The 26,267-nt window shown below is 37.3% G+C and overlaps 1 protein-coding gene across 2 annotated transcripts in view; it reads left to right on the forward strand.

Moving 5' to 3' along the window:
• The window catches only part of pde4a (phosphodiesterase 4A, cAMP-specific), an 81,260-nt gene that overhangs the window by 39,407 nt on the left and 15,586 nt on the right, over window positions 1–26,267 (forward strand). Inside the window, exons 1-6 of one of the 2 annotated variants that reach the window (XM_087809760.1) lie at window positions 10,324–11,102; window positions 18,681–18,866; window positions 18,952–18,988; window positions 19,106–19,176; window positions 19,801–19,850; window positions 21,260–21,372. In XM_087809760.1, coding sequence (XP_087665886.1) covers window positions 10,915–11,102; window positions 18,681–18,866; window positions 18,952–18,988; window positions 19,106–19,176; window positions 19,801–19,850; window positions 21,260–21,372 — 645 coding nt within the window. In that variant the 5' untranslated portion in view covers window positions 10,324–10,914. Of the gene's footprint in view, window positions 1–10,323; window positions 11,103–18,680; window positions 18,867–18,951; window positions 18,989–19,105; window positions 19,177–19,800; window positions 19,851–21,259; window positions 21,373–26,267 lie in introns of those variants that run through there. The other variant, XM_087809759.1, reaches the window with a different exon arrangement.

A 26,267-nucleotide genomic window follows, 5' to 3' on the forward strand; every position in this document is an offset into this window, starting at 1 on the left:
CGCCGACAGGATCGGCGACCTACTGCCGCCACGCCAACAGAAAGCGCTTCAGAGAGCAGGGGCTTGAAAGCCATCGGCCTGCGAAAACTCCGGGCAAATGCCAGCGAGGGGTTTATTTTCGGGGTCATATTTTCGGCAACACTATCATCCCCGTCCTTGTGACTGAAGCAGCCCTTTTTAATCTATTAATGCACTGAGCACGCTCGGCTGGTAAAGTTCATCGCTTGTAAAAAAAACAATGCTCTCGTTCTCCGGCGGAACAGGAGCCTGGGCTTGATTATCTTGCCACCGCTCTGTTTTCCTTTTTTAGAGTCTTCCCGGTCGCTTTACATCAACGTCAGCGGTTCCGTGAACTCCAGAAGCCACGGCAGCTTCACCTTCAGGTGGAGAGCGACTCAGTCTTGTCACCTCCCTGTTGCCCAACTCCGTGACAAGACTGAACTACAGGGGGATTATTCACGGAAACAGAACGGGGCGCATCGAACTCGTTCTAAACTCAGAGAATGTGTTTTTTTTATAAGCAGTACAATCCGTTTTTTTTATTAAGTGCTCATAGCCCCCGCGAACAAACAGTGAACAATACTCATGAATAAATGGCTAATTTAGAATCAATCTCTCCGGAATAATCCGGTCATTTCCGAGGCGGAAAAAAAAACTCGCTGATGTACTTTTCTAGGGAACGAAAAAAAACAAAGATTTGAACAAGGCCATTTCAGGGAGATATTGAGTTCCTGGTCAGATATGCCCTCCGGCTACCTCTCTCTCTCCGGTCGCGATGGATTCAGGAGGGTGTGAAACTCTTTACATATTAATGAATGTAATTCATGACATGTAGCATGAGAGTGTGAACGCGCATGAATCGTTTTTGAACGAATCTCAGTGAGTCATCGGACGCATGAAGGGATGTCGTCAGCCTCGCGTCTCACACTGGATGGAGGCAGGATTTTTGAGTGTAGCTTGAGGGCAGGATGACTGTTTCCTGTTTGAGTTGAGCTTCATTCTTTTTAAAGATACGGTAGATCACACTTCTCAAACTTTACTAATGATATTCTGACTAAGGTGCTGATTCAAGGTCTTTTTAAGGTGAAAAAAACATCATTTAAGTTTAAGTTTTTAGCATAAAAACATGAATTAAAGCAAGATTTAATGATTATAATAATAAAATATAATTGATTTTTATTTGTATTTTCTCTAATGATGTTTTAATTTTAAACAATCATAGATCTCTATAGATATTATTATGCTTTACAGCTTTTTCTTGACGTACTGAGATACTTTTTTTAACCAGGAGGACAAACAGGAAGCTACTCTTTGTTTTTCTACAAAACAAGACAAATGCTCAAAAAACAAAGAGTAGTACAAAACTGAGTTTACACAACATTTACACTGTTCCATCACTAGGGGGAGCCAAAAACAATACTTCCAATCTTACTTATTGGGGCTTTAAGAAAACCTTAATGCATATTATTAACGTTGTCTGAGTAGTTATTGCATTTTTTTTTCAAATGCCGATGGAAGCTTAAATATTAAAGGAGGGGTAGGTTATTCTGAAAATCGATACAAGATACATTTTTGACTTCTAAGTACAGTCCACATTTCAGACATTCCTCTGAAACCCCCAAATAACAAAAACTAGTGCTGAACAGCATTGATTTGCTCACCTTTTTTCATTTTTTCCAATCGTCTCCAATCAGCTTTTTGAAATAATTTAAATTTGTATTTTTCCGAGCTGCACATTTCTCAGGAGATCGCAGCATTTATTTATAAAAGTACATTTCAAGTGATCCAAACTAAAAATCTCCGACCCTATCTTTAAGCAATTTTTTCATTATGTGTCAAAAAATGACTCAATGACTCAAACTAAAAACACAGCTGCTGAACAAGTTTTATTACTGTTCATGGTATTTACGATAGAAACGCGTACATTTTTAAATTGTTGTGGTGCATTATGGGATTTGTGGTTTCAGATTTTAGATATTTTATATTTTTAGAGTATATGACTTGAATCAAACAATATGTTTGATTGAAAAATTATTTTTAAAATTCAAATTATCATATTTGTTTATCAAAGCAACTTTTATTTGTATTTAAGCATCTTTTTTTTAGGATTGAATAATAATAATAAAAAAACCACTACCTTCTTAGGGATTTCGCATACTAAGAAAATGTATTTATTAAGTGTTCCTTTGTTTATTTTTTAAACCTGAGACTGGTATTATATCGACATAATATTCACTGGCCAAACTTCAAATAAAAAAAGTAAAATTAATCTTGTAAAGTTTGTGTTTCACTCTTTTTTTAAAAATAAACTTGACTTAAAGGGTAACTTATGTGTTGATTTAATTGCGTCTTTAATAGATCTTGGACTCTTTTGTACTCATCAGTATGTGTCTGTTTGTTCAAAACTCTCTTTTCATTTAAATATTTACATTAGAAAATGTACTTAAGCTCCGCCCACTAAAAAGACTTGTTTTATTCAAGCGTCTTAAAACCTTATTTTTGTCAAAAAGAAACACATTTCCGACAATAATAATCAACAATACAAATGTTTATTCCCGGTAACAAACGCCTCATGTAACCGGTACCGGGTTAGGGGCGACCTCTGCTCAGTTTTGCAGAGGCTCCGACGCCGGTGTGTCGCGGGCGCCACTTGTGCGTCCGACTGTAAAACGTCGACATTAAAATGGAAGCAGGCCTGAGAGTGCCTCTTGTCTTCCTTGCCTTTCTACCCGGTCATGCCCGAGGAAAAGCTCAGCCGAGGCGAAACCCTCCTTCTTGGACATGTCATCCGAGATGTGTCAGTTACGGGCGCGTGGCCCGGAACGCTGGGCTCCTGTTCCCGGAGGGACGCTTGATGGAAAAAAAAAAAAAACTCCATCGACGTGTGCATGACATGGTCAGAATACTCTGTCCTTTCTCAATTTGGATCCCCCCCCCTCGCCCCCCTCCGCCCGCCCCCGTTCCTTTCTCTCCATGGGCTCCCTTCACTCCCGCCCCCTCACTGGTAGCAATCAGCCAGGTGCTAAATCCTTTTGGGTGGGTGGCGGGATGTGAGAGCGTGTTGGGGAGGGTGAAATTACACGTGGAAATAAGCATCTGTGCTTGGTGGTGGAGGAGGAAGCGAGGGAAGGAAATAACTGTCATTCTCCTCTTGAGAGTTCGGACAGTCTGTGTGTGTGTGTGTGTTAATGTGTGTGTGTGTCCTCCAAGGCGGGGTCAAGCATTCACTGGCTCGACTGAGAAGAATGAAATGGAGTATCTGGGGATACTCGGTCTGTTTTAAGTAGCTTAAATGAACAAGGGTTTGATGATCCCCTCGGAGAGAAGAGATTAATGGTGGCGGGATGGAAAAGTGAGCCGACAACCTCCTCCGACTCGTCGGGGAAAGTGCTAACGTGGCGCAACAACTCTCCTCCACGATGAGGGATTTGTTAATGAATAATCGATGGGCGAGAGGAGGGTCAGCATGTATGGAACCCACCACCCCGCACCCCTCCCTCGCACCACACGGTCTCTTATGGACTTATAGGTTTAATTAAACTAATCTGGGCATTTACTTCGGACTCTTTGAAGCCGTGTTGGTGACGTGGAAATTGAGTCTCGCGCTTTCGTAGATTAGAATGTGAGAGTGTTTTTTTTCGCGAGACTCTCTTTTTTTTCCCCCCCGACACGATGTTCATTTAATGGCAATCAAAGCGTGCCATGATACATCGGCGCCGACGTAACGATTCAATATCGTGTTACATGGCGACTGCACCTGGTAGTAATGAGCTTTCCATGTGGACGACTCCGCCTCTCCATCATGCAAGATTAAACCAGTGGTGTTGATGGCCGCCTGCGTCGTGTGTGTGTGTGTGACCGATGAAATACTTCCAAGAATTGCTTCAACTAATTCCAATCAAAATGCAATATATTTGAATTAGTTAAATATAGCATTATGTATATATATATTGTATTGTAAGTAATGGTTAATAGCAGAGGTGGGCATGTGTCCTGTGGAGACACGACCTATTCCCCCATAAATAATTAAACGCATTATCAAAAAGTGTTTAAAACTGAACCCTTTGCAACACATTGTGTTGCTTTTTGGCAAAGGCCGTATTTATCGGTAAGTCCAGAAGCTCCAGTTTAGATCAGTTGCGCGTTAAGTTAAGTTGTCACGCGAAAAACAGAAGATGTTTGAATGGACTAATATCTACACGAAAAGGAATTTAAATGTGCTATTTGTGTCACGATGTCTGGACCGTAGTATAACATAAGGAGTATGACATGCTAACTTAGCTGTTGCTATTTCGATACGTAGGTCCTAAATGATTATTGTGTTTCTAAAATTTTTTATTTTACACATTTTAACAGAAATCCTTCGGAAAATCTTGCGCTCAGGAATTTTTGTTTGAATAGCGATGGTATATACCGTCATCGTTGAGCTAGGGAAGAAAAAGAGCCTTTAAAATAACATGAAAAACCAAAAATAAGAAAAGTTATTATGCCATTATGTCAAATATTGTTATGATTGCTTATTGTATTATTTACATCTTTTATTATTTCATATACAGTATATATGCAAAGTGTATACCAAAGTGCACCTTTATATATTTTGATTTAAAATGTTTGTTTTTTTCTGAGCCGAAACATCAGATACGAAAAAAAGCATCATTGCCAATTTCACATTCTCCTTTTAAAACCTTTTTAAAGTTTATATCGTTTTAATTGTATTAGTCAACGCTTTACGCTGCCGTCTCCAGGCAAACTTCCAGCATCACTGTTTCCTTCTTAAACACCCAGAACAAATGCCTTTTATCTAAACACTGCAGTGTCTCTTGAGATTGTGTTTATAATGCACCAATTAACAAAATCAAACCATCGTGATTCATTTTGTATAACCGAAGTTAGTATCAAGCTTTTCCTACATGTCTGAAACCAATGTTCCCTCTAATTTTTTTCGCGTCTGATAAAACACAGCATCTCCCTGAGCGTCCCTTGTACCACTGTGAGTAACATCAGACGTACTGTCATCAGGCCAGTATCGATCCAATATAATTGATTTATATAATAACCATGTCATCTTTGACAATTAATATTATGCTTCCTAGCTACAATATTATGATTTAATTATCAATTTCTCTTAATTCTACATTGAAATGATGGAATATTTTGTGGAATCATCTTCAAAAAGAGATCAATGTCAGTCCATGATTGTTACCCATGGAAAGTATTTATTTATCATAATCTTAAATGTTCCATTTAAATGATCTAGACCAGGGGTGCCCACACTTTTTCGGTTTGCGTGCTATTTTTATAATGATCAGGTACAAAAGATCTGCCTTCATCAAATTTTCTCAACATAAGTACATACTTCACTCAGATGACTTGCACTGAATGAAGTGAATGGACTGATGATCAGTCATGATGGAAGGATGTGTGGATTTAATCATCTGCATATAAATACTGACTTACATAAATAACTAGAGTCAGTCAGTGAGGAGCATATTTCCTTATAAGAAGATACTTTTCCTCTGAGAGCAACTTCCAAAAATGTCCATGAGTGTCAGCCTGTAGTGTTGAATCTCATCCTCCACTGCAGACAAGTTCAGACTCATATGCACTAAGACTTGCATTGATTTCCAACTAAAAATGGTCGTTCATTCGAACCCAAATGGTGCACAAAAAATATTCAGATGTAAGAATCTGTGCGTGACACGAATTCTAGCCTTTTTTCTTTGTACATGAAAATCAACAAAGAATTCAGGCGGGTTCACCCCTTTCCATGCCTCCATTTCAATATGTCCATCATGTTTTTGAGTTTTGTATCAACTGCAGGCGAGACAGCTCCTTACATTTATTGCAATGGTCGCGTTTTACAGTAACCCGAGGAGCTCCAGTCCACATAGGAAAAAACAATATTTTACAACGAATAGACAAAATAAATGTCTGGGGTATTCCCATGTATTATATGGGTGTAATACAAGGAAACAATAGCAGTTGTATATTTTCAAAATATGTTTGATTCATATTAATTAGGAAACAGTAGTAGAGTTTTGACCAGCATACAGGTTAGACATCCTTCCGAAACGCTGGTCCTGACTGTAGGAGAGAAGTAGGTGGTTATAGTCCGGTATTTAGACTCTAACTCTAACGCTAACCCTAACCCTAACCCTAACCCTAACTCTAACCCTAACTCTAACCCTAACCCTAACCCTTACTCTAACCCTAACGCTAACGCTAACGCTAACGCTAACGCTAACGCTAACCCTAACCCTAACTCTAACTCTAACCCTAACCCTAACTCTAACTCTAACTCTAACTCTAACTCTAACTCTAACTCTTACCCTAACTCTAACCCTAACTCTTACCCTAACCCTAACTCTAACTCTAACACTAACCCTAACCCTAACTCTAACTCTAACCCTAACCCTAACTCTAACTCTAACTCTAACCCTAACCCTAACTCTAACTCTAACCCTAACCCTAACCCTAACTCTAACTCTAACTCTAACTCTAACTCTAGCCCTAACCCTAACTCTAACCCTAACTCTAACCCTAACCCTAACCCTTACTCTAACCCTAACCCTAACCCTAACCCTTACTCTAACCCTAACCCTAACCCTAACCCTCTAACTCTAACTCTTACCCTAACTCTAACCCTAACCCTAACTCTTCCTCTAACACTAACCCTAACCCTAACTCTAACCCTAACTCTAACTCTAACTCTAACTCTAACTCTAACTCTAACCCTAACCCTAACGCTAACGCTAACGCTAACGCTAACTCTAACTCTAACCCTAACTCTAACTCTAACCCTAACGCTAACCCTAACTCTAACCCTAATTCTTACTCTAACTCTAACCCTACCCCTAATTCTATCCCTAACTTACCCAAAATTCAGTTGTTACTTGTTTTCTTTTGACTCTCCTGTCAACTAAAAGTTTGGCGAATTTTCAGAATAATCTGTGTCTTTTCGGATATTCAGGCAAATATAAGAGGTAGAAAACCGTGCTCACTTTTCTTCCTCCGAAAAGACACTTAAAATCATCCAAATACCTCCAAACTGCGAGACTGTATCGTCCATCTTGTATCGAACTCCTGTCAAGAGAAAGAAAGAAAAAATCACTTGTCTTTTTACTCACATACACTTTTTTTTTCCACAGTTTAACACTCCGGGAGCGGGTGTGAGACTAAATGAGGCAAAGTTAAGTGATGCTTAATAAGGCAAAATGAGTTTCCAGATGGTTTCGCAACAGTGAAGCGCTCTCGGGAGCGTGAAGATTAGAGGGCGTAACCAACAGGTTATTTGCACCGACAATGTCGTCTCAGATCACTGACGTTTTCGAGAGGTGCTGGAAAAAACACAAGACGCCGCTCACGAGCTCTTTGTCCCGAAATCTCTGATGGCTTGATGCCGTTTCTATATAATGAAACATTGAAAGCCACTCGCAATCTATCTGTTTGGAAGCGAAAACAAGTTAAATGTCCGTCTGCGACGCGACTTTTAACTGTCAATCTACGAGCGTGAGTCACTTTCCAGGCTATTATTGTGGCGGGGGCTCTGTGTTTAACCCGAAAACTCAATCATTTTCGGTGGGCTCTGAGGAAGATTACAATGGTAGCTGTCATCCACACACACATTTTCCCAGGCTGAGTGACGCTGCTCAAACAGGCGGTGGATGTTAGAACTTTTCTCCGGCAACAGTCTCAAAGTTAAAGGAAAAAAAAAATGAGGAAGACTGAGAAGAAAGGAGGGATCTACGGAGCGTGGAAGGAAAAGAAGCTTGACGCTGAATTTTATCTTCAGTGTTTTCCCCTGCTGAAGATTTAAGCCTCCGTCTGAAAGGTGCAGGTTTTTCCCGGGATGAAAAAAAACAAAAGTAAACACAGATACCCGCATGTTTGCGCACCCATTTATGCACGACGAACGCCACAATTGTGACGCACAAACGCTCGTTTTTTTTTGGGGCTTCTGCCGAGAGGAGGAAAAAAAAAAAGGAAAAAAACCTCTGCGATAAATACAGGTTGTGCTGGTGCTCACGACTTCTGGATCTGTATTCCAAACACAGAGGAAAAGGTTAGCTCTGTTGCATGAACACAGGTAATTTTCCACTTGTTCGAGCAGAAACACAACAATTGATTCACGATTAATATCCCTTGAAGCGGCGTGAAGAATGATTTTTAATTTTCCTTCTCATTACGGGAGAAAATGAAGCGAGTTTAAGGTGCTGAGAAACAGCAGAGAGTTTCTAAACAGTTTTAATCTCACTTTTTATCCAATCTTTATAGATTTTAAGATTATACCCTTAACGCAGTAATGGATGCGTGTCCTGTTTTTTAAAACCAAACCCTTGCAGGAGCCAAGATCCCAAGCAAGCAAGTTACCTTAAAGTTGATTTGACTTATATTAGTGTTTTTAACCATGTTGTTATCCTTGACTCCTTTAAGAAACATCTTAAGACATTTTTATTTGTTCAGGTTTTTCCTTGATTTTCTGGTTCTCCTGTTGTGTTATCAGTTTTATCTTGATCTTTAAAGTATATACTTTATTGAATATTGTTTTGATTGTTTAAGCGCCTTGTGACCCTGGTCTGGAAAAGCGCTATACAAATAAAAATGACTTACTTACTTACTTATAAAGCTTCCTATCAAAGTCATACAATTATTTCAGGAAGCCCAGTAGGTGGCGCTTGTTACTGGTGCCTTAGCGATACACAAATCTCTATAGGCTTGCACAATTAATTAATTAATTGATCTGGTAAATTGTTTGATATAAAAGTTTGTTTTTTGAAGTGTTAACTCACTGCACTTTGTATAGATCTGAAATTGTATTTTTATTTTTTTATTATTAAGACAAAAGTACACAAGTATATTAAACCTTGCAGGTGGAAACTGAAGGTGTCAGACAACATCATAGAGCAGTAAATGACTTTTAAATGACTTTTAAAAACAATATATTAACTTTATAAAGACACTTTCTTTTGATCTGCAACAATTATAAATGTTTGATGCGATTAAAATTGATTAAATAGATAAATTAACGATATATTTTCAGTGATGAATTAAAGAAAAAAAAAATCTAATATTGAATATTTTTTTAAGATTTCATTCTTTATTATTGAATTTTAAAAAAGGGGTTCAATCCCAAAAAATATTTCTCCAATCGATCTGTCTGACGAAAACAAATAGTTGCTTCAATTTAAAATAACATTTTTAAATTTCAAAACTTTTGGGATTGAAACTTTTTTCTATTTGTGGCATATTATGCGCAAAAAAAGTTTTAAAATACATATTTTTTTCCATTTATTATAGTTTTTTTGATTGAAGCAAATTTATTTTTGATTGACAATCTTTTATTTTTTTAATTTGGATTTTTTTTTGATTAAAACTACTGAATCAACTTTTATTGGTACATTATTAGATCAATTAATGGCATATCATTATTAATGGAGTGTACTTTAAAGAAAAAAAACGAAATCATTCTAATAGTAAATACTTTATGTCGGAAAAAAACATTGGATGTTTTTTAATAAATGGAAGGTGGGTGACAAAAATATATTGTGAATACTGGTATAATAGAGTAAACATTTTAATATTGAATTTTAAAGGCTTAGGCTGAAAAAAAAATTGAATTTAGACAATTTATTCTTAAATTATTGGTATAAGTTTTTCCTCTCTTTGTGTAGTTGAATTATTTATTAACAATGACTCATTTTAAGATAGAACCGTTAAATTTAATGATCAAAATAATATAATTATAGACTTCCATAGTAATATGAGTAGAGATTCATGCTTGGGTTGGAAAAACTTTACCATTTTTCTCTTTCTTATAATATTCACTGACCCACATACTTATGTCCTCGTTTAACCCGGTAGTACCTTCATCTCCCAAAGTACCCGGTGTAACTTTTCCAGCATTTTTCAACAATAAACAATCATTCATCAGTGGAAAAAAAAAAAGCAACAGCGAACGAAAAACCGACATTTCCGCACAGATCTGTAACGCAACACTTGTGAGGCGAGTGAAGCGTAAGACTCTCTTTACGTCTCTCTATCTTGGAAGTCATCAGTGCATTAGCTGTGGTCGACCGGACGCCGCTCGCTATTTCATGGTGTAATTGTCGCTGATAGGGCGAGCGTTTTCGTCTTATCTTTAAAAAGGCCAACGGTTGGCGAGCGAAGGCTGTTGATGTCAAAACAAAACAAAAAAAAACTGGTTCGGGCCCAAAACCTTGTCGGTGGAACGTGTAAACATTGACTCAGATTCAAGCCACTTCCTCCCGTAATGTAACTCTTCCTGCCGATCCTCTCGCTGGGCTCAATCTTCAGTTCACAGGCTTTTGCTCTTTTTTTTTTTCGGGGGGGCGCCCCCCGTGGTCTGTTACCCCATCGGCTTTTCCTGTTGCCGCAGATGAACTGTGAGCGGGGGGGGAGATAAGGCGAGCGCTCGCTAGAAGGTGGGGCGACGGAGACTCATCAACGTGAAGGGCGAGGAAAAAAAAAAAAGGGTTGGCTAATTAGACGATGAAGACGTTATTAGGGCGCTCGTTCCTGCGGCCTCGAGGCCACCCCGGGAGATCCGGGAGGAGGATCAGTCGGCGAGATATCTGAGAGGGCTTCTCCAACTAAACAAACAAGGATTAAAAGGAAAAACCTTCGCAAAACCCTGCAGCGCCCCGGAGCGAGGGAAGAAGAAGGGGAGAGAAAAGTGGATTTAAAAACAGCCGTGACCAGAGGATCAGAGGACGGGATATGCATGTTGATGCAGGACCTGCCTCGGTGTAGAGTTTCTGGGTCTGCGTCACGTACGGCAGGTGCTTCCGTCGACCCCATTGAGGAGGGAGGAAAAAGGGGGGGGGGAGGTGGGTGTGAGGCTGGAAGGAGGGCCAGACGGACTCTCCACCAGAACCGGGGGTCCCAGGGCCGACGATGACTCAGAGGCGGCTCACGCGGCAGCTGACGCTGTCGGAGAGCCCCCCTCCCGGGTCGTCGCTCCCCTCGCCCCTGGTGTCGCCGGGCGACCAGCCTCGTGCCCACGGGGGCTCGGTCCTGTTCCGGCGCCTCAAACTCAACAGGAGCATTCAGGAGCTCGGGCGCTCCGTCCTCTGTAGCCTCAGGTAAAGATTCCACGAAACCACCTCATGGGAGAGATGAGTAGATTACACTTTATTAAGAACAGTTCACAGCAGACGATAGTTTTCAATCAAGAGAACAAAGTGCAAAGTATAGAAATATGTAAGTAAGTTAGTATGGAAATATGTAAGTAAGTAAGTAAGTAAGTATGGAAATATGTAAGTAAGTAATTAAGTATGGAAATATGTAAGTAAGTATGGAAATATGTAAGTAAGTAAGTAAGTAAGTATGGAAATATGTAAGTAAGTAATTAAGTATGGAAATATGTAAGTAAGTATGGAAATATGTAAGTAAGTAAGTAAGTATGGAAATATGTAAGTAAGTAATTAAGTATGGAAATATGTAAGTAAGTAAGTAAGTATGGAAATATGTAAGTAAGTATGGAAATATGTAAGTAAGTAAGTAAGTATGGAAATATGTAAGTAAGTAAGTAAGTATGGAAATAAGTAAGTAAGTAAGTAAGTATTGAAATATGTAAGTAAGTAAGTATAGAAATATGTAAGTCAGTAAGTAAGTATGGAAATATGTAAGTAAGTAATTAAGTATGGAAATATGTAAGTAAGTAAGTAAGTATGGAAATATGTAAGTAAGTATGGAAATATGTAAGTAAGTAAGTAAGTATGGAAATATGTAAGTAAGTAATTAAGTATGGAAATAAGTAAGTAAGTAAGTAAGTATAGAAATATGTAAGTCAGTATGGAAATATGTAAGTAAGTAATTAAGTATGGAAATATGTAAGTAAGTATGGAAATATGTAAGTAAGTAAGTAAGTATGGAAATATGTAAGTAAGTAAGTAAGTATAGAAATATGTAAGTCAGTATGGAAATATGTAAGTAAGTAAGTAAGTATGGAAATAAGTAAGTAAGTAAGTAAGTATAGAAATATGTAAGTCAGTATGGAAATATGTAAGTAAGTAAGTAAGTATGGAAATATGTAAGTAAGTATGGAAATATGTAAGTAAGTAAGTAAGTATGGAAATATGTAAGTAAGTAAGTAAGTATGGAAATAAGTAAGTAAGTAAGTAAGTATAGAAATATGTAAGTCAGTATGGAAATATGTAAGTAAGTAAGTAAGTATGGAAATATGTAAGTAAGTAAGTAAGTATGGAAATATGTAAGTAAGTAAGTATGTATTGAAATATGTAAGTAAGTAAGTAAGTATGGAAATATATAAGTAAGTAAGTATAGAAATATTTAAGTAAGTAAGTAAGTATGGAAATAAGTAAGTAAGTAAGTAAGTATATGTGGAATATAATAAAATATATATAAAATATGAAAATGACACACTAACCCTACATGTTTTCGGTCCGGAAGTAGATGAGTTTCTTTATTATTACATCCAAAACAAGTTGCTTTAATAAGTTTCTCCAATCAAAAGTATATTCTCGATAAAAAAGAAAATTGCTTTAATCAAAATGTTCTTAATCGAAAGAAATGTATTATATTTGATTAAATGAACTTTTATTTGATTAAAACAACCTTTAATATATATTGTTGAAATTATTATTGATTGAAGCACCTTCTTTTTATTTGAAAATATATTTTTTATCAAAATGCTTCTTTTTTTTTATGGACGCAACTTTTTTTTTTTGGGGATTAAAACTCGTTCTAGGTTGAAAATCGACTTTTCTATTCAAGCTACTTTTTTTGATTAAACCTATTTTTTTTTAATTGAAAATTATCATCTGATTGTATCAAGATTTTCAACCAGTTTCGGGTTGAAAAGATACTTCTTTTTATTTAAGAAACTTTTTATTTTATTTTTATATGTATTTTTAATCAACTTTTTCCTTTCTTTCAATTCAAATAAGTTATTTGATTGAATCAAATCCTTTGGATTGAATCTATTTTTTTTTTTAATCTAAAACCTATTTTAAAAAGAAACATAAAGCTAATTTTTAAATTTAAAATTTGATTTAACAGTAAAGAAACAAATAGTTGTGAACCTCATGCTTTTACGATCCGAGTCAGCATCTGCTCTGCAACACAGTGTGCACACTGTCCCCAGCTTGACCTCCACACTCTTGCTCAACCTCTATCTTTACGTAACGTTTATGATGCCGTCTGTAGCTGGAGCTCTTTATCACTATCTTTAGAATCCTTTAACAGCTCTGTCTACAGACGACTTCCTGTTATGACAGTACCTTCAGCCACTGCACTTTCTGTCATTAAGCAGAAGAAAACAAGCTACCTTTTCCCACCCATTCTTTTTTTTAAAGCATTTTGGAACTATGCGATTAATCGCGATTAATTAATCACACAACGATGCAACGATAATGAATCTTAATGAACAATGATCTCGAGTTTTCTCAGCTATTTTCAGCTGCGATTAAAATAGATTAATTAGATCAAGTAAGTATGGAAATATGTAAGTAAGTAATTAAGTATGGAAATATGTAAGTAAGTAATTAAGTATGGAAATATGTAAGTAAGTAAGTAAGTATGGAAATATGTAAGTAAGTAATTAAGTATGGAAATATGTAAGTAAGTAATTAAGTATGGTAATATGTAAGTAAGTAATTAAGTATGGAAATATGTAAGTAAGTAAGTTCGTATGGAAATATGTAAGTAAGTAAGTAAGTATGGAAATATGTAAGTAAGTAATTAAGTATGGAAATATGTAAGTAAGTAAGTTAGTATGGAAATATGTAAGTAAGTAAGTAAGTATGGAAATAAGTAAGTAAGTAAGTATGGAAATAAGTAAGTAAGTAAGTAAGTATAGACATATGTAAGTAAGTAAGTAAGTATGGAAATGTGTAAGTAAGTAAGTAAGTATAGAAATATGTAAGTAAGTAAGTAAGTATAGAAATATGTAAGTAAGTAAGTATAGAAATATGTAAGTAAGTAAGTAAGTATAGAAATATGTAAGTAAGTAAGTAAGTATAGAAATATGTAAGTAAGTAAGTATGTATAGAAATATGTAAGTAAGTAAGTAAGTATAGAAATATGTAAGTAAGTAAGTAAGTATAGAAATATGTAAGTAAGTAAGTAAGTATAGAAGTATGTAAGTAAGTAAGTAAGTATAGAAATATGTAAGTAAGTAAGTATAGAAATATGTAAGTAAGTAAGTAAGTATAGAAGTATGTAAGTAAGTAAGTAAGTATAGAAGTATGTAAGTAAGTAAGTAAGTATAGAAATATGTAAGTAAGTAAGTAAGTATAGAAATATGTAAGTAAGTAAGTAAGTAACAATGATCTCGAGTTTTTTCAGCTATTTTCAGCTGCGATTAAAATAGATTAATTAGATCAATTAGTTACATATTGTTATTAATGAATCTCCTTGATTATAAAATCTTGACAATAATTGTGCTACGTTTATTTTCTCTATATGATTCACATGATTTAAGGAATTGTCGCTAATTGCAATGCGCTTAACGGACACTGGGTGGCAGTAGCGTTCCGAAAACTCTCTTGCACAGCACACGTGGCTAAGAACGATAGCTAGCATTATTTCTGCACCGCGAAGTTTGGTTCATGAGCAATTATTTTATCAGAATTTTCTTTAAAATGACACCAAGTCGTCTTAAAGAGCAATTTTTCTATTTTATGGATTTACGGAAAATAAATAAAACGCAACTGAGCATGATATGACGTTTTTAAAAAAGATTTTCTTGATTCAAATTCAATTGTAATCCTATTTTTCTGTTGTTTGAAAATACAGAATAATGTTATTAATTTAATCTACTTACTATTTGTGTCTGAGCCGCTACTATTCAATTGGATTGTTGCCATCTAGTGGCCAAACGGGGGAAAAACTACAATTCTAAGGAGCTATATAGCCGCATGTTTAACTTTAGTCACATGGCCCTCGTGAGGTCAAAGATCATGTAGAAATTAACAATTTCACTTTGAAATTGTACAGTTTTTTCATTATTAGTTTAAAGATAATTGCCCTTCCAAAAGATGAAAAACATTTAAGTAAATATAAAATTACATTTGACGGAAAAAAAATGTGATTTTATATCAGATTAAATATATATTTGTTACATATGGAACGTTTGTAACAAGACACTGTTTCCAGGGACCGCGGGGAGTGTGACACAGGTGTGTTGTCGAGAGTTCGCTTTAAAGATGAATAAACATTTATCTTGGATTTAAAGATTCTGAACTTAAAATAAAATACAAAACATTAAAATAAGAGACATTAATATAGAATCGCATATAAAATAATCAAAAATACAATACATTATTTAAACATTATTCATGATCAAGACTGTATTGATTCAGTCTTCTGCTGGACGGATATTCAATAATGATTTTAACATATATATAGCTTGATTTTACTACTTCATGTTGTACTTTTCAAACCTTTATTTTTTCTCGAGGGCCTCTAACAACTGCCACTGTGTAAAATGTGGCCCCTGGGAAAAGTTTTTCCGTCTGTTTTTGAGTTATTTTCTAAACAGATATTCACATTAATGGTTAATCTTGGAAGATGTATTGATGAAAATATGGTTTATCCATGTGCTGAATGACAAATGTATCCCCTGAAAAAAAAAAGCAAAATGTTTGAAGGTAGATAAGTTGTGAAGAGCGGCGACACAGACATAAGTGGATCCTCACAGTCTAATACACTCCCTGGAGAAGACTTGAGTAACTCATTCCATGCACACGCTCTAACAACTTCATCAGATGGATTAGATTTTTTGGGGACGTGCTCGTGAATACTCAAGCATCATCGTAATTAAACCTATTTTTTTCAGCGAGGGGGGAGAAAAAAAAAAACAGATCAAGGATTAGCACACAGAGTTTGCAGAGGCTTCCCCCCCACGGCAGACGATTTGATGTGCTTCTCATCACGGTGAAAACTTTAGTTAATGATAATTCCATCTGTAGCCACTTTTGTAAAGCCTTCTGGGGGAGAGGAGTGTCTCCTAATTGGCTGAATTTAAAAAAAAATCTTAAACTATCTTGTTTCTGGGGTGAAGCGAACAGACTGTGCACAGCTGTGTTGACACGAGGTTTACAGTTAAACCTGCATTAAAAACTGAGGATCCGCAGCGATATGTTTTTAAATCCTTCGGCCTGAGCGAACAACCCTGGGCCGGAAAAAAACATCGCAACTATTGCGGTGGAGAAAACGACACTCGGTGATTCAGTAGTTTCGCCAAATACAAGCTCAGGTTTTTAGTTGCCACAAAAATATCCAGCAACGAACCTCGAGAGTTCACGAATATAACCACATGTTTCATTTGCCTCTTTGTGGCCCGACTGAACCACGAAAACAAATGAGTCTGGTGTACAAATCTGCCATTAAACTCCTGGTTCTCAGTATAAAACATCACTTTTAAAGCCCATTTAAAAATCTTCCAAGTTACACTTAATTATTCTTTGCTAAATAAATCTTAAAATGAACTTTTCTAGTACTTTTTTAGTCAGACGTATACTTTTCACAGTTTATGATTTTCATTTTATTATTATTCTATCACAATTTCTATTTAATTATATATATATTTTTTATCATTCATTCATTCTTTTTTTCTAATGTGTGCTGTATGTCTTAATAAAGTGTGTATCAATCAATCACCTCTGACGATTTAAAAAACAGATCGAATAAGTGGGCCAGCAGAAACTATTATTATTGTTGTTGTTGTTTAAAAAAAAAAAAAAATTAAATTAAATTTAAATTTAATGATATTAATAAAATAAATGTATCACCAACATTTAATTATCTGTTCCTTGTGGCACAATCAACATTTCCTGATAATTCTGCGTGTAAATCTGTACTTGTTAAATGTTATAATTGTTTTAAAAACACGTGTGTTATCTCTTAGAGGCGGAAGAAATACTTATTTTTCCACTTAGTCCCGGGATTAAAGCTTCATGATTGGTCAGCCTCAAAGAAAGCTTCATTGATTGGTCTAGCCACCTGTCACTCAACACATCTTGATAGCGGCATCTCTTGCTTATAAATTTACTCTCAGGTATTGCTTCATATTCAGTATTTGGACTAACAGAAGATTGTTTTATGTTATAATGCAGTGAGTATTTCATAACTTGATCAAATTCCACGTACTTTGAAAGAATATTGATAAGATAAGGCGAATTAGCTTAACTAGCTCGCAATGCTAAGTTGCTAACTGTCGCTGTAGCAGAAAAAATGTAAATAACAACAACATTAAACTCTTGTAGACTGCACACAAAAAATACAGTCTAAATAGTCCAACAAATAGATTTTTGTGACTTGTTATCATTCAGTTGTAAACATAAAACAGTATATTTATTTTATAATGGAACAAACTTCAAGACTTACAAACTTTTGTGTAAAACTGCTCAGAAACAAGACATTATTTACGTCATTTCATATTTAGTAGAAACAATGACTATCAAAGTGGTAAATTGTGGTTGTTGATGTGGAAAATGTTCCTGAATAAAACAGATTATGATGCAAATCTCAACTAATAGCCTCGGACAAAACATCCTAATGATTTGTTAGAGTTTTTATTACTCTCTGAAACACAAATTGGATTTATTCTACTGCAATTTTATCACCGGTTCATTTGCATCTTTTAAAATGATAGTTGACGTGAGAAGAGTAACAATAAATAATAATAAATGACTCAAGGTTAATACCTCAAGGTTATTAACTTGCTAAGGTTAAATCTGGCCCAAAACTGTAAACAAAAACAAAAGTTTGATGATGAAGGTCAGGTCTGAAAACCAGCTAAAGTTCGAGATCAACCTTTTAACCTTAAAGTCCACCAGTGTTTTTGTTCACATTTAATGACAGGCTGGGTCAACAAAGCTGCTGGAGGTCAATTTTTCAGACACAAACAAAACAAGATGAAGTTTTCGACTATTAGTTTTACTTTTTGGTAACTGATGTGTCATAATAACATCGTCTCTTCTATCCCTTCATTAATTAGCTATTTGTTTACACGAGAAAACACTTCAATATCAGCTGTAAAACACCAAACAATTAAATACTGTGATACGCTTTACACTCCCTACCAATAACTATAACTATATATACTGTATATGTGTGTATTTTATCCAACAACACCAGAATCAGAATCAGCTTTATTTGCCAGTTATGTAAGAACAACACATAAATTTGTTGTGGTCAAGTGGGAATAAGTGACACCATCGCACGTAATGCATGGTGAGAGAAAAAAGGCGATATCTTAAAAGAAATCATAGAAACTGTTGTGATATGATGCTAGTTTGTGCATGTTAAATGCCAGCAGAATAATCTTTATTTATTTTTTTAAATACTCTTCAAAAATCCTTAATATAAATAATAATATATTAGGAGTTTTTTTCCTCTATTTGTATCTTTTTAAGTTAAATCGTTGTTGACTAAAACTAGCATTTATTGTTTTGTCTGATTCATGAGATTGAAAATAATAATAACAAGCATATGTGTACTAGTTTTCAACTAGTTTCACTTGACTTTTCAAAATAGTTTATTTGTAATTATTTTTCCATCTCTTACCTAACTGTATCTTTTTGAAGATGACTCTTTGTAAATAAAAAAAATAGGGGGATGAGGTTGGAAGTACTAACATGCTTTGTGTTGGGGTCGAGTGAAGCTAAACATCTCCTGTCACCACTGTCTTCCAGCTTCGACTCTGAAAATGGACCCTCACCAGGCCGCAGTCCCATGGATTCGCAGGCGAGTCCCGCGTTGGTGCTTCACCCTTCGTTCCCCCAGAGCCAACGCAGGGAATCCTTCCTGTACCGCTCCGACTCCGACTACGACACCTCCCCCAAAACCATGTCGCGGAACTCCTCCGTCAACAGTGAGGGGTAAAAACCACCAGATTGTCATCCATCACGAAAAAAACTGACAGCTGTGATCGACGTGATCTTTTTTGTTCCCTCGTCTTTGCAGGCACGCCGAAGACATGATCGTCACCCCTTTCGCTCAGGTGTGTTCCCCTTCTTTCTCGTCGAGCAATGACAGTAACAGAAAAGGTGGTTGATGAGAACCTTTTCCTCTCCTCTCCTCCCTCCTTTCCCCCCACTCTGTCTGTCCGTCCCCTCAGGTGTTGGCCAGCCTACGAACTGTAAGAAGCAACTTCACCATCCTCGCCAATGTCACAACACCCACTAACAAGTCAGTATCATGCTGTCAAACGCCCCTTCCCCTCCACTTACTCTCGTCACGATTCCCTGCCTATTTCTCAGTGTGTGTTTGCTAATGCCTGTTCTTACATGCTCCCGTGGGGGAAACACTTTCACCATCATAATGAGCCAGTTAACGCTCATCAGACGAGGGGAAAATGCAAATGCAATTTTGCCTGCTAATACTCGCCGGTCGCAGAGACCGAGTGCGTCTTTTGATGCGAGTCCCTGACTGTGCAGCCAGACAGCTGAGATGGTCAATAAAGCTAAAATTATTTCTTTCTCTGGATAGCTGAGGGAGCTCTGGACGGCAGCCAGAGTCACGTCAATAAGATATATAAAGCAGAGCAGCAGCAGCAACACCATCCACAAGATACCGACAGCATCCCTCTTTGAACAATATAAAAAAATCGGATTGTTCTTCATCTATTTTGCTGTATTAGACAATTTAAGATTTATCTCTTCAAATAAATTACGGGCAACCTTTTGTTATTAGTAAAACTTACTTACCTTTGTGTGTGTGTGTGTGTGTGTGTGTTTGTGTGTGCTGGAACCCAGCAGGGGGCAGCAACATGCAGCTTTTCCCTTTTGATGTAGTAATGTTTTCTGTCCACAGGAGGTCACCAGTGACAAGCCATCCCACTGTTCCTCAAGCTACACTCTCTGGTAGGCTCATAACTAATTCAAACCTGTTATCACAGTCACAGAAGGCTTTCTTAAAAAAATATATATTATAAAAATGTATACGAAATAAACTGATGAATTGGCTTTTTTATTTTTGGCAAAATGTTGGAATTTTCTTAACAAAAAAGTCATTCAGTATCTGAAGTTAATATTATGATTCAAAGCCTAACATACACTTTTCCTTGAGAACTCCCGCCTGCAGTGGTCAGTAGCTTCATCCAGTGGTCCGTTATTAGGTGTAATAGCAAGGATTTATTACAGAAGTGGGGATACTGATGTTATGAAGGAGGGAGGTAACTCTTATAATAATAATAATGTCGCTTAGCAATGTGTGTGTTGACTGGAGAACAGGCAGACACAACAATATTGAAATGAACACAAAGATAAAGTACAAAGAAACAATGAAAAAGAGAAATAAATGGTGTAGTTGAACCGGGAGGAAACACAGCGGTCCCTTGTTTATTTCTGGGGTTTCTTGTCACCTCCCGCCTTAAACAAAATTCTTTAACTAAATGAAATTAACAATAAATACAGTATTTATCAGCATTCATTTTATTTGGCAAACTCAACATTGCATATAAGGTGCCATCCCTCTCAATTACCTTCTAAGTAATGTCCACCTGAACAGCTATTACAATGCTTTGCCGCCCAGCCAACAACAGCTGTATATCACTTCTGATATAGCAACAAAGACGTGGGATTTAAATACAGTATTGTTGCAACCAGAGAAGAATGTAGAGCAGTATCATGGGAGCTTGCTGTTTTGTTGGCACCCTAAGTAAGGTGGGTGTGTTGTAAAAGGTATTGCGTACCATTGTGTTTGTGTTGACATTTATCTGCTGTTTAAATAATACCCTGTTTGTAACGCTGAGAATAAGGTGAACCGCGTCATGGCGAGGGTCATGAAACAAAGCCAAGGACAGACTCCGAAGAAGAAACATAAATCAGAACAATCACGACATAAAACACACAGACAAAATAACAAATGAGTCCACATGGATCAAACATATGAACACTTACTGGTTCACTTTACCAAAATAGGAATAGGAATCGTCTGACACGGCGGACTGGAACCAGGAAGCTTAAGTAGCAGCTCCAGGGCTGCACAAAAACATTATACAAACAATTAAATTGGTTCTTCAGATATTAAAAAGGTTAGCCACAAGAAAAAAAAAGTGTTTTTATTATTAAATATTACTTTTATTTCTGTTTAAAAAAGTATTTTCGTTTGAAACTACTAGCCTCTGTGGTATCTTATCTAATGCAAATTCTCTAGAACCTTCGGGTTATTCTGATGATATATCATCTTAAGTGTAAGATCCAAAGACGTTCATTGTTTATCTAAAAATGTTCTGTTTTTGATTAACATCTCTCTGCGTCCGTCCCACCAGAGGAAACATACCAGCAGATGGCTCGGGAGACTCTGGAGGAGTTGGACTGGTGTCTGGACCAGCTGGAGACCATCCAGACACACCGCTCCGTCAGCGAGATGGCGTCCAACAAGGTATGCACCCGTCTGTGCCCACAATCACACCGTTGTCCACCTTCTCTTTTGAGATCTTCTCAAGAATGTTGCATTCATGACTGATTTGATTTGAAGGTGGAAGGTTGATTTTCACTAAAACATTTATCAATCATACTATTAACGTCTTTAGGAATCTTGGTTTGGATATGATGCAGTTGGTCCAGTTTTAATGTTCAGAATTACCATCTGGATCCTCGTCATTTAATAGGATTTGTCAACTTTGGTGCAGAAGAAGCTGTTGTTCTTTCTCAGCTATTGTGTTTGTTGGTCAAGTCATTTAATTCTACCCTGTGCCGAAAACTGCTGAAAACGTATAAAATAATGTAGATAAAAAACACAAACTCTTAACGCATTATAATTTTTTTTTTTTTTTCATTTTAATCATCTTAATTTAACTCAGAAGTACCAATAAAGGCTTAAGTAGAAATATAGTTTTAGATCTTCTTCTATAGTTTTACATCTAATTTAAATTCCCAAAAGAATGATGACGAAGTAACATTTCAATAAAAAGGTTAATAAAATAAACATTTCTCTTAACTATTACTTGTGACTCTAAAGTTCTGGCCTTGTTAAGTTGTTATAATTTACCTTTATTAATATTTAATTGATGTCCCCATTTGTTGACAAGAAGCTTCAATCTCACTTCTGCGGTTAAAAATCATTATTATTTTCCGAGTAAACAGTGATTTAAATAGAACATTAACTTGAGTACAGGATAAATAACATAAAAATACCATCCATTGTAAACAAATCTATGCTTCTTGCTATTTAGCGAGTTGTATCACCTCTTACTTTGGTTAAATAAAATATACTTTATATACGACGACAAAAAGTAAAATAAAAAAGGTGAAAACTTATTTTAAAAGGAACATAGTTGCAGTTTAAAAAAAAGTTGTTTTCTCTTAACTATTGACTTGCTCTGGCAACTATTACTTTGTTATCATTAACCTTTACTTTCATTTTATTGATGCATTATTTGTTAATCTGGCAGCGATCATCTTGATGCTGCGGTTACAAATTATTATTATTGTCCCGGTAAAAGATGATTGAAATAAAACACTAACTTGAGTACAGGATAACTAACCATAAAATCAATAATATAATTCTTTTTTTTTGTTAATATATTTATCAAAAAATAAACACAGCTGCAGTTTAAGAAAAGTTTTTGACTATGCAGTTGCTGTTTTTTTTGTAAGAATTGAACTTTGTTTTTATTAACCTTTGCTAAATTTTAATTATTAGTAAACAAGAGACGTCCATCTTGATGCCGCGGTTAAAAATGATTATTATTGTCCCGGTAAAACATGATTTAAATAAAACACTAACTTGAATACAGGCTAACTAACCATAAAATCAATAATATAATTCGTTTTTTTGTTTATATATTTATTAAAAAATAAACACAGCTGCAGTTTAAGAAAAGTTTTTGACTATGCAGTTGCTGTTTTTTTTGTAAGAATTGGACTTTGTTTTTATTAACCTTTGCTAAATTTTAATTATTAGTAAACAAGAGACGTCCATCTTGATGCCGCGGTTAAAAATTATTATTATTGTCCCGGTAAAAGATGATTTAAATAAAACACTAACTTGAGTACAGGATAACTAACCATAAAATCAATAATATAATTCGTATTTTTTGTTTATATATTTATCAAAAAATAAACACAGCTGCAGTTTAAGAAAAGTTTTTGACTATGCAGTTGCTTTTTTTTTTGTTGTAAGAATATAACTTTGTTTTTATTAACCTTTGCTAAAATTTTAACGATTCTTTATTTGTAAACAAGAGACGTCCATCTTGATGCTGCGGTTTAAATCATTACCGTTGTCCCAGTGCACGGCCATGCAAGGGGTGGGGAGGCGCTTTGATGGAGGGTAAGCGGTCCTGATGCTGATGTCTCCGCTGCTACACCGGTTGCTACCGAACACGAGAAGGCTTTTTCTCCCCCTTTTTTCTCATTGGCTCCCGCCCCGACCACGATGCCATGTGGTCGGGGTTGACGACCAATGAAATAAAGGCTCCTATAATAGTGCTCCGTCTTAAAGGGGCAGCGGCATGGTTCTTGTTTGTTTTATTATGGAGTCTTATTTCTCAGGGCGCGCTCTGTGTGGCGTCTGGGAGAAAAGAACTGAAAAGGGATGTGATGGGAACGGTCGCCTAGGTAACCGTAGTGAGAAAGAAAAAAAAAAAAAAACGCTGCCTCACAACCACAAGAATTCCTCTGCGACGTGCCAACGCCAAGGTGCACGCATGAATATTCCCACTCAGTCTCTCGCCTTCCCTCACACCCTCAGCTCGCACACATATTTGCGACAGACAGTACATGCTGTCTTGCGGCACATGCGCACTCGGGGGCTGTGATCAGAGCACACACACACACACACACACACACACTGATTAGCTTGCGAGGGCTGTCTACAGCATCCTAGGGAAGAGGCGCAAGAGGAACCGGAGGGACAGCGGCGGGATTATACCTCTGGCCGGGGTTGGACCAGGAGCGGGAGAGACGGACTCTGGTGCTGGGGTTTTGGCTCGGGAAGTGAGCCACTGCCAGGACCGGGGGGCCTTGTGGTGGATCTGTACCGTGGGGGGAGGGGTGGTCTACGCAGGGAGAAGGAGTCTGTTTTTGTTTTTTCTCCAGACCACGGATTTTTTCCGGTGTTTATTCTCCAAAAGCATGGGCTTTTCGGGCCCGCCGAGCTTCTTCACCTTCTCCCCCGGCGCTCCATCCCTGACGTCGCTCTCGTCTCTCCCCTGATGTTGTCGTCCCTTTCACCTCCGTCCTGTCACACTTTCGTCACCTTCCTCTCCTCTGCCTCCGTCATTTAATTCCGTCCTCGCATCCCTCACCATCGACTCGTCTCCGTGCCCTTCAGTCGGTTCCTTCCTCCATCTTTTCCTCAGTCTTTCCCCCCCCCGGATTCTATCCGCTCTGTAGAGACCTCCGTTTTTTTTTTTTTTTGTTGGGTCAATCTCTTCACCTCAAGGGCTGAGATGTAGTCTCCACGGCTATCAGGTCCAGGGGTCTCCTGGTCTGCCACATCAAGGGGGGGGGAAAACCATCTCTCCGGACCCCGCACCGAGGCTGGAGTCGTACTCTGGACTGACCGGGTGGCCTGCTCTGGGTTGCTGCATGTAGGCAAGAACAGTCCGAGCCAGCGACCCCCCTTCCCTCGCCCCCCTTACCCCCCGCTCCTCTCGCTCCCACTTGGGGGGCAGCCTTCACTCTGGAGTGTCCTGGCGTGACCGGCTGTGACCTCTCCCCTCGCACCCTGACCACGGCCTCATGCCAATGGGGCGCCTGCAGTGCTCCCACCTCCCTCCACTACCGCACCTCCTGCCTGTGCCACCGACCCGGAGACCCCAACCTCAACATGGGTGTGGTGGAGGCGATTGACCCCACGCCGTCCCCCTGCCCCTCGCCCGTGCCAGGAGGTTACCGGCTGCCCCGCTCCTCCAGCTACAGCCCCCTGCAGGGGAGGGCCGGGGCAGAGCTGGACCTGGGCTCGGCCACGGGCGGCGTCCTGGAGGGCGGCGGCACGGCGGCCGAGCGGAGGACGCCCTTCGTGGACCTGTTCTGCGAGACCTGCTCGAGACCCTGGCTCATCGGCTGGTGGGGCCAGGTAGGACCTCAGGAGCACTCTTAAAAGGGCCCTGGTGGCGGCCATCTTGGAATTGTGCTTTGTGTTTATACTCTCACCTGTGCAGACGTTATCACGATAGCATCACAAGCTGCATGGTTTCGTGACTGTAGTTGATCCGGACCAGACGGCCTTCGTCTCGGGGTGTTGTGTAGAGATAAGTTGAACATCTACAGGTTAGTTTTTGTGAGAAAAAAAAGGGAATTAAGTTAGGAATCTAATCTACATCTGTCAAACAACAAAGCATCGACTATCTTTTAAGTCATTTGGTCATGTTCTCAGGGGTCTTATTAGGGGAGCATATTCTGTATATCATTGCAGAGCATTTATTTCCCTCCTCCACCTGCGTCCCACTTCTGTTGCCTCGCTGTACTCCACATCCTCAGGCGGTTCTCAAAACACACTTGAAAGAGTCGGGCTACTTGCTATTGAGATTGTTTTAAAAAACGAATGAGCTATTACAGATTTATTTGCTCGTGGTTTCTATGCTTTCTCACATGTAGACCTGCTGGTTTTTATTTGTTTGTGTTGCCAGAAAGGAATTGTCCAATTGCTGTATCAGAGACTTAAAATGATGTCAATTTGTCAAAATAGCAAGAGAACATTTATATATATATGGCTTAGTCACATGAGTTTAAACTCATAGATTTACTGTTTGCTAGCAGATACACACGGAAATCAAATATTCCACTTGTTTTTTACCAGACAAAGATGAAAATGATCTAAAAATGTTCAAAAACTGCGTGGTTTGCTATATTTTATGGTTGAATTCAACATTTCAAACGTTGAAACTTTTCTTATTTTTATTGAAAAGTTTTAGCATTTAGTTATTATTTTTTAATACTTGAATTTGATAGGTTTAAATATTGAAAGGTTGAATGTAATTAAGTAAGTAAATAAGTAATTTTTATTTGTATAGCGCTTTTCTAGACCAGGGTCACAAAGCGCTTAAACAATCAAAACAATATTCAATAAAGTATATACTTTAAAGATCAAGATAAAACTGATAACACAATGTGTTTTATTGAGTTAAATAGTTTGTATAGTAAAACTTTTTTCGAAAGATGTGTGATTTTTTTTTTCCGATATTTTAATTCCAATAATTAAAAAATATATATTCTAAATTATTTTCTTTTTTTTTATTCTTAGTCTTTTAAATTGAATTTAAAAATGTTAACGTAATTCATTATTAAATCATAAATTTGGTCTTTAAATATGGAAATAATTTAATTAAA

Source organism: Callionymus lyra, chromosome 15 (genome assembly GCF_982586985.1).
Source record: "Callionymus lyra chromosome 15, fCalLyr1.hap1.1, whole genome shotgun sequence".
In the NCBI taxonomy this organism is placed as follows: Eukaryota; Metazoa; Chordata; class Actinopteri; order Syngnathiformes; family Callionymidae; genus Callionymus; species Callionymus lyra.